The sequence below is a fragment of the Pelodiscus sinensis genome, chromosome 1 (genome assembly GCF_052426305.1).
Source record: "Pelodiscus sinensis isolate ZL-2025 chromosome 1, ASM5242630v1, whole genome shotgun sequence".
Classification (NCBI taxonomy): domain Eukaryota; kingdom Metazoa; phylum Chordata; order Testudines; family Trionychidae; genus Pelodiscus; species Pelodiscus sinensis.
In genome coordinates this window covers 214,408,488-214,422,532 of record NC_143052.1, presented here as the reverse complement: position 1 = coordinate 214,422,532, position 14,045 = coordinate 214,408,488, and the positions used below count along the sequence as shown (strand labels likewise).

General features: G+C 42.2%; 1 protein-coding gene across 5 annotated transcripts in view; it reads left to right on the top strand.

The window, feature by feature from the left end:
- The window catches only part of CDKL5 (cyclin dependent kinase like 5), a 162,745-nt gene that overhangs the window by 98,112 nt on the left and 50,588 nt on the right, over positions 1–14,045 (top strand). For all 5 annotated transcript variants that reach the window (XM_075913845.2, XM_075913853.2, XM_075913860.2 and 2 more), the window contains 3 exons: positions 6,164–6,209; positions 8,813–8,949; positions 13,519–13,639. In XM_075913845.2, the coding sequence (XP_075769960.1) occupies positions 6,164–6,209; positions 8,813–8,949; positions 13,519–13,639 (304 nt within the window). The remainder of the gene's footprint in view (positions 1–6,163; positions 6,210–8,812; positions 8,950–13,518; positions 13,640–14,045) is intronic.

Here is a 14,045-nt window from a genome sequence, read left to right as displayed (position 1 = left end):
AGTCTAGACAGGCCAAATGTTGGAAAAACCTCTTCCTACAGAATTTCTTTTTTTTTAAAGCACCAGTATAAGGATTGGGGATAGCAAGTGATGGAGAGGAGGAGAATAGAGAGGGCAGGGCTTCAAGGAAGGGGCGGGGCGGTAGATCTTGGCTTGGTCTGTCATTTAAAAAGTGATCTTGGGTGTAAAAAGGTTGGAGACCACTGGTCTAGACGATCTGCGGTCGACATCAAAGGCATTTGTCGACCTCGCAGGTATGCCTCCTGGGATAAGGTTTACTTGGCAGGTCGACAAATGCCTTTGATGTCAACCGCGGAGTGTCCAGACTACTGCGCTGAGCCGACAATCAGCTGATCAGCTCAGCGTGGCAGCCATTTAAATTTAAATGAAGCGGTGATTATTTAAATCGCCGCTTCATTTTCCTATGCCAGGTAGTCTAATCTACATGCCTCTGTCGCCAAAGGCATGTAGTCTAGACGTACCCTCTGAGACTAAATCTGAGGCAGACTCCTACTGCTCAGGGAGATCCAGTAGCAGGAGATGGATATCCCGGCAGCTGTACTGCGAGCCATCCTCAGGGCAGTGGCCATCCCTTGGGAATCCGCCTCGGTGGCCTTTTTGGACCCTCTGGGTTTATCATCAGGCCCAAGGCCTAACCAAAGGTTCCCAGAGCCAAGTCAGTAATTGTCTCAGCAACAGAAGTTTCTCAAACTGCCTTAGAATTGGGGTTGTAACTGATTTAATCAGTTCTGCCTCTATTTATGGCACCGGGAGACCCCCTCCTTGTCTGTGGGCATTTTGGCCCTACAGTACATCCTAACATCAACCATGGTGCCAAGGACAAGCATGGACCCAGTGGCGATGCCTATTCCAACTTCAGCACCAGCCATTTCGACACTGGCTGCCATTGATACCAGCACCAGTGAGGTTTTTGGCACTATTGTTAGTCCAGGTACTGATAATATGGTCAGCGCCAGTATTCATCCTGGCACTGCGGGGCACAAGCAGTACAGCCTCTACAAGCACAATGGGACCCCCCCTGCCCCCCCCCCCCCCACTGCATTGAAGGTAGTGATTTGGCTCTACTCTTCATCCTCTCATTTTCCTTGATGGACAGGGTGGTGCATGGTTTCTCTGTTGCACCAAGTCTGGAGGATAACAGGGCACTGCAGTATCTGCTGTGTACAGGGTGGCCCAAAACCTGCGCATTCAGGCTGAGGACGTCATTGAGGATGCAGATCCTGTAGTGGACATCCCCTCTTCCTCCAGTCCATCCTCCATTGCTATCCCCATCATTAAGACTATTACAAACACTGCCAGATTTGTCTAGCAAGCCCCTGCCTCTTTGCTACCATAACAAAATGTAATGAGCAACACTACTTTGTCCCCTCTAAAGGATGAACATTTGTATACCCACCCCCTGATTCTTTAGTGGATGATGCAAACCAGAGACAATGCCAAAGATTTCAATGGCCTTCCTCCCAAAATAGAGAGGCCAAACAGGTGGCCCTTTTGGGAAGGAAAGTGTACTTCAGAGGGGCCTGAAACTTAGAATCTCTAATTAGTGGGCCCTCATCAGCCGCTATGCCCATAACATCTGCGCAGCTTTGTTAAAGTTCACAGAACTTTTATCTCAAGACTTTTGAGATGAGTTCGTCTCCCTGTGGAGGAAAGTAACCTGGTGACAAGGGCTTTGTTACAAGTGGCTCTTGAGTGAGCAGATGCTGCGGAGTTCTGGGATTGGGCCCACCACAGACAGAGGCTGCTCTGTCTGGGCAGGAGTGCCCCTGCCTGTGGCATGCCGCAGCCAGGCCCGCAGCAGTGCGGTGAAGTTTACCCTTTAACCATTAACATCCTGAGTTAAGGGCCATTTTAGACTCCAGGTGGAGGCAGGAATTCAATTGATCACAGGCACTTTTGACAAACTAGGCGTCCTCTTGAATGACACAAAATCCATTCTGTTCTTGCTTCAAAAGATAAAATTTATAGGTGTGGTTCTAGACTCGAACAAAGCCAGAATCCAGGCTTTAGTACCTGCTCCCAGGGTTTAGTCCCTGCTCAACATCATCCGGAACCACAGTTTCCCATCACAGTAAGGAACTGCCTTAAATTTCTTGGAGACATGGCTGCTTGTACATATGTGATGCAATAGGCCAGAATCAAGCTCAGGCCTTTTCTAATGTGGCTAGCATTAGTATATCGACCAACCCACCACAGCGTAGACATGATTGTTACATGCCGGTCCTGGTATTAAATTCCCTGTGATGGTGGGTGGACTCAGTCAACACCTGGTCCAGAGTCCCCTTCAGCCATACTGATTACTAGTGACTGACATAGCCGACTTTGGTTGGGGGCATACACCTGATTGGAATGGACATGAACAACACATCTCAAAGAATAACCGTTACAAAAGGTGAATAACCATTTTTTTATAGTAGACCATATAAACGTCAAGAAGCTTGTATGCTTGTTATGTTTTATGTCAGTACCCAAGAGAAAGTCTGCGAAGTTCTTATCACCAGATCTTTGCTCAGCCGTTGGCTTTCATGTGGAGGAGTTCACAGCAAGAGTTGACTTTGCAAACACAAGTGGAATGAAGGATGGACAAGACTGTAGTCTGTTCCTCATACCAATGGTGTGGTCAAAAGAGAACAATTAGTGGGCTCCAACTTCAGGTTTCTGGGCATAATAGAGGGCAGGGGAGGGATGGGACAGAAAGGATCAGGCTGCCTTCCCTCCAACCAGCCTGGGTAGGGAGAGCGGGGGGAGGGGAATGGACACACTGGCCAGGGGACTTTGGGCCCAGGTGTGCACCTGAGGAGTGGGGTTCATGTGCAGAGTCTTGCCCTGTTCTTCCTGCCTGCTCAATGTTCCAGCCTGGAAGCAGGGTTCTAGCTCTGCTCTTCATCTGGGCAAACGGAATGGAATTAGCCCTTGAGCCTGCTCTTTGGCTAGAGTGCCGGGAAGACCAGGGTAAACCCCCATTAGGTTTGTTTTCTTGAAAAACCTTCAAAGTCTCTGATATATTGATGTAGCCAGAGGAAGGATACTGGATAGATTGTACATTGATTGGATTATGAGTACTTCCTTTGATAGAAAATACTGCTTCTATTCTTGAGGGACTGAGTCTTCTGCAACTTGTGCAACAATCTAATTCCTAAGGTTGATCACTCAATTAAGGATAGGCAATGATTCCTAAAAAACTAGATAGATAGAAAAGTAAATTCTCAAGAAGACGCATCATCACAGTCCCCCGAAGATCCTGCTATTTAGTTGCCATTTCTACTTTTTTCTTCTTTTTAAAAACTTTTAATTATGAGATACTAGAAGATTTACGTGGCGTTGCTTATGTCCTTTAATCAATTTTTTGGTTTTTGGAAAATAAAATGAAAATGTACATGTATCATTTAAATCATTGCTATGGAGTGGGGTTGGGGGATGAACAGTTCAGTATGCAGGCTGTCCTGTGGAAACTGAACTACCCCAGCAACTTTCCCATAGAATCGGGGGAACGGTGACCTTCAGCGCCCCCCCCCAGCATCTGGGGAGTGGGAGGCTCAGGACTGGGACAGTCCCAGATGAGGAAGGGGCGCTCCCAGCCTTTCCTGTATGATTTTTGAGATGCAATCCTATTCCATGCATATCTCATTTTCCTGCGCAATCAAACCCTCACATTGCTTTAAGTTATGATAAGAGGAAGCTGTATACCAAATTTGGTTGTCTTAACTCTTACCATTTAGGAGATATTCTTGAACAAATGGACAGACAAACAAGCTCTCTCAAATTTATCATAGATGTATGTGTGTGGCCTTATTTGAAATGAGAGAGACCCATTTTCTGAATGGGTCAGTCGTCTAAATATAGTTCAATATTATGTCTTCAGCTTTGTCATCCATTCCTTTTTCTGCAGTTGGTGAGCAGAGCTGTTTCTTGATTAGTTGTCTTACATAAGTCCAGCTGAAATAACACATGAGCTTTCAACTTAGGCCAGTATATTTAGGATGGGTTTTGGTAGGCTATGTACAGTGAGAGAGAATCAGGAGCTAACAGCAAAAATGACTTATACACAAGTTGCTTTTGTTAAATTAACTTTCTTCAGTGAGGTCATTCAGAGGTCATAGTCATTTAGATCAATACAAAATATAACATTTCCCAGACTTTATATAAATACCATGCATCATGATCACAGAATGAACTTATGGCTACATTATTCTTTTATTTACATAACATGAACAATGTGTTTGGTACTTCAGTAGGGTTACCAGGTTTTTATCAGAATATCCAATTGAAAAGGGACCCTGGAAGCCAGGCTGTTAAAAGCGGTCAATGGTGCAGCAAGGCTGGCGGGCTCCCTGCCTGGCTCCGCGTGACTCCTGGGAAGTGGTGACATGCTCCTCAGAATCCTTGGAGTCTGGAGTGGCTGTGAGGGCTCAGCACACTACCCTCATCCTGAATGCTGGCTCTGCAATCCCATTGGCCAGGAACCTCATCGGGGAGCTGGTAGGAGCAGGAGAAGCATCTGAAGGCAGGGGAAGTGCATAGCAGAGTCCCCTGACCAGCTTCTGCCTAGGAGTTGGAGGAACATGTTGCTACTTCCTAAACCTCCAACTCAACCCCATGCTCTAGTCCCAGCCCAGACCCAGCTCCTGTATCCTGAGCCCCTCATTTTTGGCCTCACCCGAGAACCTGCACCCCTAGCTGGAGCCCTCATGCCCTAGTGCACCCTAGCCTCCTGCTCCAGCCCATTGAACATGAACGAGTGAGCAAGAGTGGGGGAGAGCAAGCAACTGAGGAAAAGGGGAATGGAATGAGTGGGCTGGGGCAGGGCCTCGGGATGGGATAAGGGATTGGGCAAGGGTGCGGGTTTTTGCCATTAGAAAGTTGGCAACCTTATGCTTTGGGCAAGCATAAAGACAGAGTGTTTGTCTTGAACAGCTGACCTAGATTTTTAATGTTTTCACACAAACAGCTCTAAAATAAATATGCAAAGCCTTTTGTATTAATTTAAATATTGCTAATACTGCATGATTTTATAAAGCTCTCAAAGGGCCCAAGTCAATGCCCACTGAAATAAACGATAGTCTTCCAACATGCTGTTATAGATGGGATAAACTATTCATTCAGGATCTCATATTGAGGCCATTTGATGACATTGAAGGACAGAGAACAGATGCTCTTATATTCTGCTTTAATAATGATCCGTGCATGTGTTTCTCATTTGTAATATAACAAAACACGAGCATGTTCCAAAATGACTTAACTGTTCTACTGCTGGTCCCTAATTCAGTCTCTGTATGATGACAGACTTTTGAATTGTGTGAAGTCTCTGAAATATTGACATTTGAAAAGAGATATACCTGCTACAGTGGGCAGCCTAGAGACTTTCTTGTAGCATATTGCAGCATCCTATATAGACAAGTACATGAGACAGCAAGTAAAACTTTCTTTATGTTCATATTTGCCCTATATGAATAGGCTGTATATTTATATTTTAGAGGGTATGGGATGCTCTCGGGAAAACAGAGCTATTCAGGAATAAAATGGATACAAAGCGGTGTATTTCAAGATTTTTCAAAAATGACTAGTGATTTGGGATGATGATTTTTGGCTCCCCACTGTAAGTTACTTAACAGGATCAGATTTTTAGAAAGTGCAGTGTTCCCACCCTCTGAAAAACTCTCACACTTTTCAGGTGTTTTCAAGTTGGAGGACTCGAGCACTAGTCAGTCTTGTAAATCTTGGCTATTGGGTAATACCTTTACCTTTACCTTTACCTTTACCTTTTACCTTTGATTGCACAGCTATAGGCATCTAATTTCATACTTCGATTAACCAAAGAAATGGCCTCATTTTCAGAGCAGCTGAGCAATGGAAGCTGCCCTTAGCTCTTTTGAAAACAAAGCTATTCATTTTATCTATCTGAATATGCATTTTTGGTGTCTACCTTAAAAGTTTCATATTTAGGTGTCAAATTGCATATTTACTGAATATACGTGTATATTGATTTTTACTAGATTCTATATTCATTTTTGTTGTTGCTTTGTGTGCCTTTTGCAAATGTAAAATGAAAACACTGTATTTAATCTGGGTATTTTATTTGACCCAGTATTTAGACAAAAATATCTTGCCTTTCTCATCTCCTGTTTTATTTTTTGTTTTATAGGAGACACATGAAATTGTGGCTATCAAGAAATTCAAAGATAGTGAAGGTAATTGTTTCCTCTGTGATCATTTAAACAAACATGTTACTGATACTTGATGAAAATACAAGACCTCACATATGAGGGAGAACTTAAAAATTACAACGTGAATGATGGTATGTTAGCTGTACTAGAGTCTTGTGCTTTGAGACATTAACCCCTGTCTGAAGGCTAGATTGTACCCTTGAATAGGTAGCCATACAAAGGACTAAGTTCTGCTTCCCTAGCCCCACCTACCTCTCTCGTGCAGCTTCATTAGTATGGCCTGAATTATGGCTTCAGGCAGAATGGCAAAATAGGGAGGAAGTAGGGAGCGTACAGTAAAAGGAAATGAGCAGAGGAGGGCTTTATTCCCTGCTGCTTGTGCACTGACCATCAGAACTGGCTTGAGGCAACTGTGAAGTGACATTCTTCCCCACTAGAGCAAAGCGGCAGCAGATGAGAAATTTTCTACCAAAAAGGCTTAATTCCTTCCTGAGGCTTACTTCTTCCTCCTGGGGTGCTGGCCAAATGCTCTTTATAGCCTTAATTATATAGTTCAAAATGCCACCTATTAGATTTTGCCAAATGTTTTATCTGAGCTGTTTGCGTTGGATTAATCTAACTTTCCTGATACATTTTTGACAACCAATTGCATGTTCATGTGGCCATTAGCCATTCCATAGCAAACTCTGACCAACACCAAGATGCCTGGATAAGATATTCAATAAGTCACTTAGCTTTGTCATTCACAAGTCTTGTTTTTATGCCCAAAGCAGAAAATACTGACTGAAGTGAATTGTGGTGACCCGTATCAAACAAATCATCACTATTTCAGAATAGTTTTTCAGGACTGGTGCTGGCTGTTAGAGAAAACCCTGTCTTAGGAAAAACAACTGTCTGAGTTCTCCACAGGGTGCTTATTCTGCCCAGATTTCAGGAAGTACATTGAATAGCTTATAGAACACATTATTATCTTGCCTTACTTCCATCCGTCCATCTCCATAGGGTACCATCCCCTCACATGTCAGTTTACCTGTCTGATGACTGCTATTCTGTGTTGGTGCCAGTTGTTAACAGTAGTTTCAGGGAAAATATACAAAATGTTCAATAGAATTGAACTCAGAGCATTGCATAACAGTCACATTTAACACAGTACTTCATCTGTGTTCAATTCATAATTGAATTTTAATTGTCTTTTAATGCCTTAATGTGTTGCTGTTGATATGTATGTGGTAATGAAATATTGAAGAAGGGCATCTAGTGAAAAGAGGAAATATGTAATCAGGTTGATGTAGGCCAACTGGCACATTTGGTTTTAAATGAAATGGTTGACATTGTTTCTCTTTTGTTTTTAATCTCAAACTTTTTGTTTTTAATGTTCCTCTTTCTTCCCATCTCTTCACTATTTCTTCTCTCTGCTTTACCTCCAATTTCTTTTTCTTCTTTGTGCTCTGTGTAACCTGCTTTTTGTCAATTAGTTTGAATCTACACAACCGCTCCTTTATTCACAAAAATATTTCTGTCCTGAAATTAAGGGCCAGGCTCAGCCTTTGGATGATAATTTCATTGATTTTAAAAATATTTCATTCAGATGGCTACCAGATGTAGGCTTGGAAAAATTAGATTTTGTCAATAAATGTCAGTAATAAATTTCAGTGTATATATAAATCAAGTCAGTAAATACTTTAAAAAAAAAAAAAAAGCTTAAAACCAAACATTGATATTATCCACTGAAATTGACAACACTGTTATTTTAAACAAGCTTAACAGTATGAAGGGCAATGGTTGGCTGGCGGGCTTGTTAATTATGTTGGCTAACATTTATACTCAATTATTGCCCTGAGGACAGCTAAGTCAGGGCCCAATTGTGCTAACTTATGATAAATGATAGTCCCTGTCTTAAAGAATCTAAAAAGTCTAAGATTGAAATCCTAGACTCCATTGAACAATGGGTTCAGATCTTTACTAGATCCATTGGTGGGAGGAGGGATATCAGGTTTACACAATTGTATAGTATTTTCCTCCTTCTGATGCAGAGCCAGCCAAGCAGCAGAGGGAGCCCAAGTTAAATAATAAACCTTCATCAGTGGGTATCAGAGAGAGGTGTGCAATGATTAATTATTCTTTGAATGTTTAGAGTCTGAGGGTATGTCTACACTACCCTCCTAGTTCGAACTTCCCCCCGAACAGCGCGGCTACACGGGGCTCGAACTAGGTAGTTTGGACTAGGCTTCCTATTCCGAACTACCGGTACACCTCGTTCCACCGGGGTTCGAACCAGCGGGGTTTTAAAAATGGCGGCTCCCCGCTTATGCAAATGAAGCCCGGGAAATTCAAATCCCGGGCTTCATTTGCAAGTGCAGTATGCCTACATTACCCCGCTAGTTCGAACTAGCGGGGTAGTGTAGACATACCCTGAGTGCTTGAAGTCCATATTAATAGTTGTATATGTAGACCCGCAGACATAATCATGAAAATCATTTAAATATCTTACAGTTTTTTAGATTTCTTTTTACTATGAGTGTCCACTGAATTTCGTACATTACTGTAGAGGTTGTTAACTGTACAGTTAAGGTTCTTGTTCTTTGCTAAGGTTTGTTTTACCTCACTTACCATTGTTTATATTTTAGAAAATGAGGAAGTCAAAGAAACTACTTTACGAGAGCTTAAAATGCTTCGCACATTGAAACAGGAAAACATAGTGGAGCTGAAGGAAGCCTTCAGAAGAAGAGGAAAATTATACTTAGTGTTTGAATATGTGGAAAAAGTGAGTTGATCTTTTACATCCATTTCAGAGCAAAATCAGTGCAGGGATTTGAGCTTTAAAAATGAACGTATTCATAGGCGTGCGCAGCACATTTCATTAGGGTGTACACCCAAAGAATTTTTTTTAAATGTACATTGACCCCCCCATTAGCCACACCCCTGACCTCTGTTAACCACACCACTGACCCCTATTGATCACACCTCTGGAGGTAACACTCTGGGGGCAAGATGGGCACATAACCAGAAGTCATGTGACTCCCCCCCCCCCCCAAGGACTTTTCCCACCGTCCTCCTACCAACAGGGATTAATTTGGCCCCCACCAAACTCCCCTCATGCAACTGTCCTGCAATTGCATTAACCCAATGTGTGTGACATTAACTTGGGGGCAGAGAGGCTGGGAGAAGTGTTCCCTCCGTTTCTTCCCAAGAGCAGAATGAATTTTGTGTTGTGCACCAGTACTGAGTTCATGTGGCTTGTTTGGATGTGCCACGGTGACACCCAAGTTATTAATAACTATCTCATAAAACTTTACCTTTTCCTTCTGCTGCCATGTTTCCTCCCCGTGCTCCATCAGCTCCCCTGGTGCCTGCTACCCCCCAACCCCTCATCCTCCTCTGCTGTCCTGACTCCTGCCCTTCTCACTGACCTCAGCCCTCCTGAGACCTGTCCCCCTCCACCAGCCCTTCTCTCCCTCCTGTGCCCACTCCTCCAGTAGCCCCACATTGATCAGATGAGCTACCCCTCCTCAACCCCTCTTCTAACACCTCCCTCTACACACCTGCCCTGCCTCTCTCCTCTGGTGCTGGTCCCTCCCCTGAAGGTGTCTGCCCTTCTGCTTCACCCTCAGAATCCCCTGGCACCTGCACCTTCCCTTAGCCCTGCACCCTCCTGGTGCCTCCCCCTTCCCTTATTGCCCCTGCCTGTTTTTCCCTGGTGCCCACCCCTCACCACCGTCTGCCCCCATTTCCCTCTGCCCCCATTCCCTTCATGCCCATGCCTCCCTGCCTTCCTCATGCCCACCCCTTCTTTCAAGCCTCCTTCCAGCACCTCTCCCTTCCCCCTCTAACTCTCAATGCCTTTACCCTCTCCTCCTGTCCCCCCTCCCATTGACACCTCCCCTCCTGCCCTTTTCTTCATTGTCTGCACTTGGCCCCACTGGCATTTGTCTCTCCTGCACCCCTGTCCCTTGGTGCCTCCCCTTTCTTCTCCTGACCTGCCCCCTCCCCTCAGCACAAGCCCCTTCCTCTCCCACCCCTTCCTCTTTTTTCCCCCCTTCCCCTCTCGTCCCCTCTCTTACCTTACCTTCAGCTTCTGCCTTCCTATTTGCAGGGCTGGAGTCAGAGCTGGCTCAAGCTACAGGCCAGCCGGGTCCTACCCCGGGGCGCCTCAGGAGCCACCGCACCATGCTGCCGGGCTGGGCTGGGGCGCTCCTGGGAGCCTCGGGCACCGCGCCGAGCTGCTGGGCTGGGTGGAGGTGCTCCTGGGAGCCTCAGGGGTGCTGTGTGGCGCTGCTGTGCTGGGCGGGGGTGTTCCCAGGTGCTGCTGGGCCACGCAGTGCTGTCGGGCCGGTTGGGGCCCAGGGCGCAAAAATGGCTCTGGCTGGCTGGCCCGAGACATTAGGATGTGCCTGGGCACACCCCATGCGCAGGCCTATGAAGGTATTTTAGTCTAAAAATGGGAAACTGAGAAAGATAAATGCAATTTAAACGGAATGCACATATCTTATCTCTCCTGCTAAGAAAATTACACAAATGACGCAAGTAGTAATAGTTATATAATACAGTGGCTTGTTATTTGTCTACCTCAGACATGCTATAAATGTGAAGCAGAGAATAAAATCAAGCAAGTATTATTAGACTGGATTATGTGTCAGTTTGAGGAATGGTTGTCTGTTTTTGCCCAGTGGTCCATAAACCAGTTAAATTTGAAGTTTCGCTGGTTGTTGAGTGTTTTCCTCGAAATCCCTTCTATAGTATATTTTCCAACACAGGAGCATAGATTGTTGTCCATGTGTTTCTATTGTTTCTTTCTCTTTCTCCTTTTGCTGTTAAAAATAAGATTGGTCACTCATTAGATTTCTACATGAAAATAATAATCTTTGGACAACAGTTTTAAATGTTTTAAACAGACTAATTTGAAGGACTTACAAAATCTCCTCATCACTGACTTAAGTTCCTTCCATTCCTGATGTCATCAGAATTCATTCCACAATTTTCTTTCTAACTCCCATGGTCCTTATAGTAGCACTCCTTATACCTTCATCTACTTTGTGTAGGAGGCAGACTAGAACAGTCTAGTCCTTCACTTGTAAGCCCTTTTGGGCAAGAGTAGGCTGTAACTCAGTATTCTAGACTCTGATTTCTGTGTCTTTTCATTGGGGGAAAAAAAACCCTAGATACTTATTTTTGCTGCAACCTTCGTTTAGCTTTGCTCTCTTTCCTTAAAAACTAATTTGATTTCCTGCTGCTGATGTGCTATGGACCAACTGGGAACTAGTCCTGCCCTGATATTGTCCTTCCTGCCCTTAATATTTGTTACTAACAGTATGTGCAGTGCTTGCTGAATGAATTTTCATGAGACTCCTTACCACTACCTGCTTTCCTTACCTGAAAGTGAGCATATAATGTGATCGGAAGTATCTAGAGTGAGGTGACACTAAGTCTGCGTGGCATATTCTGGTTCTTTGTCCATACATTTTGTGATGCACTTGCCTGACAATCACTGCATTAGGTCCTCTGTAGACTTAATGTCTGGATTCTAAAGTTCCTGTGTTAATCTACCTGTGCTCACTGTGATTAATGCAGTTTTCTGAAAGTTAATTTTGTGTGTGTGTGCGCGTGTGTGCACGCGCGTGCATAAAAATAGAGATGAAGATATGAATGATGCTGTACATTTAGTTGTATTTATACTTTATTGTATATGTTTTTATTAATGCTGACATTACTAAAACTACTATACTAATAGTACAGAAGACCAGTGTAATGAAAAAGATGAATATTTTAACTGTAGTTTAATAATCAGATATTTTGAATTATTAATAAATATCAAGAGAATACAGTAGGTTTCACGTGTTTTGTTTATGTATTTACTTAGTGTATTAGGAAGGACATTTATTTTTGTGACCCAACATTACTTTCTATGGATGTAAAATTATATAATCATCGGGGCAGCCACTGTGCTTAGTTTTTGCTTGATATCATTACATTGTAATTATCTTTATTTTCAATTACACTTAGCAGTTTATAAATGATTCTTGTTTTCAGAATATGTTAAATGGATCCTTTACAGATATTTTAGGACATAATAAATGTATAGGCAGCTCTTCCATTTTAAGTGAGATGGGGGGAGAAGAATTAAACAAAGTATAATTAGCCACTTTCTGTTTAGCCTCTACACTGGTGATTGAGCATATTTTGTCCTTTAAAGAATATTATCGCTGCAATACTAAAATCCGGATTACACTAAATCCAGATTTAGCTAGTCTCCTTTATCCATCATCTCCTTAGCTGATGTTGTCAGTAAGCTTGTAGGATTATGCTTCACACACTTGGCACTGCTATTCTGGTCCAGATTAGAACACTAAGGAAGTTACTGTCATATTAGTCCATTTTTTTAAAAAAATGCGTCCTACTGAACAGTACTATTGTCTAACTCCATTATAGTGTCTTAATAGACCTATTTGTGCTCATTTGTCCATATCCTAGATATGGCTTTAACAAAACCCATACCCCATAGTTTTACATGACTAAATCTATCAATAGATTGAAAGGCATCTAAGTACCTTTGAAATATCATATTTTAAAAATACTTTGATTTTCATGTATGCTTTGTATCATGCATACATAAATTACGACAGCTTCTAAGAATAACTTCAAAACTAGATTGTAGAATAAAAGAAAATGTGCACCAAAGGTGAGGTGAAATGCATTTGTAAATGTTAAAATCTGTGAAATTCCAAAATCACGAACTGTAGACAGTGGAAAACACAATATCCAAAACTATTTTTTCCATTTTCTAGCTCAAAGATCAGTTTTTAAGGCTGAGGTTCTCAGACCCTATAGCATATACCATATAGTTATAGTTAAAGTGATGAAGTTTTGTGTGTAGACAAGGCGTTAGTATGTGAAACTGGTACAACTGACTGAAAAGTTCAGGAAGCACTGGCATAAATACCATTAGGATATGGAGTAAAATGCTCTGCTTTAGAGAAATGTTCATGTTACATGATATATGGGAATTGTGTTCTAAGCAATTATTTGTAAGTAAAATGAGTTCATACTGTATAGTTTAGCAGTTTAAATCAATAACTTGGATAATTATCTGGGGATTTAATCAGTTATCTTTTAACAAGAGCTTTTGGATCACCTTTACAGAAGATGGTATTCAATAGATCTTTGTCTAGAATGAAAGCAGGCTATAGTATATATGGCTAGATTATATTCCTTGGATGTTAAACTGCTGGTTTGCAGAGCTACATTTACTGGCATAATTATGGTATTTTAGTATGTTAGAACCATATTGTGGGCCAAGGTACTTTTATCAACTAATATCTATATTTTGAACATTTAGAATATGCTTGAGTTGCTAGAAGAAATGCCAAATGGAGTTCCACCTGAAAAAGTAAAAAGCTATATCTACCAGTTAATCAAAGCAATTAACTGGTGTCATAAGAATGATATTGTTCATAGAGGTAAGTGTGTATAACTTTCTACATGGAAATGAATCTCCTTCAGTAATTTTCTTTCAATAGGGAAAATGGCTACAACTTGTAAAAATTGTGTTATAATAAATGTATTTGGATTTTTAACCAAAAAGGGTCCTTTAAAAGAAACCACATGTAAATGGATATAGAAAAAATATTTCATTTAAATTAAGCTTACCTGAAGTCATCTAAGTTACATAAGAGACTACTATATAAATACCTATAGAAATAGACTTCCCTCCAAACAAGACTGCTAAATTTTCTCCCTAGAAGCCACCAAAAGCATGGGAACCTAAGATTACTATAAAATTATGTTAATCCTGTACATAATATAATAGGCTGCTGTCTCCTTGGTATTATTAGAGACAAGAGTGTGCTATTTACATAATGCATT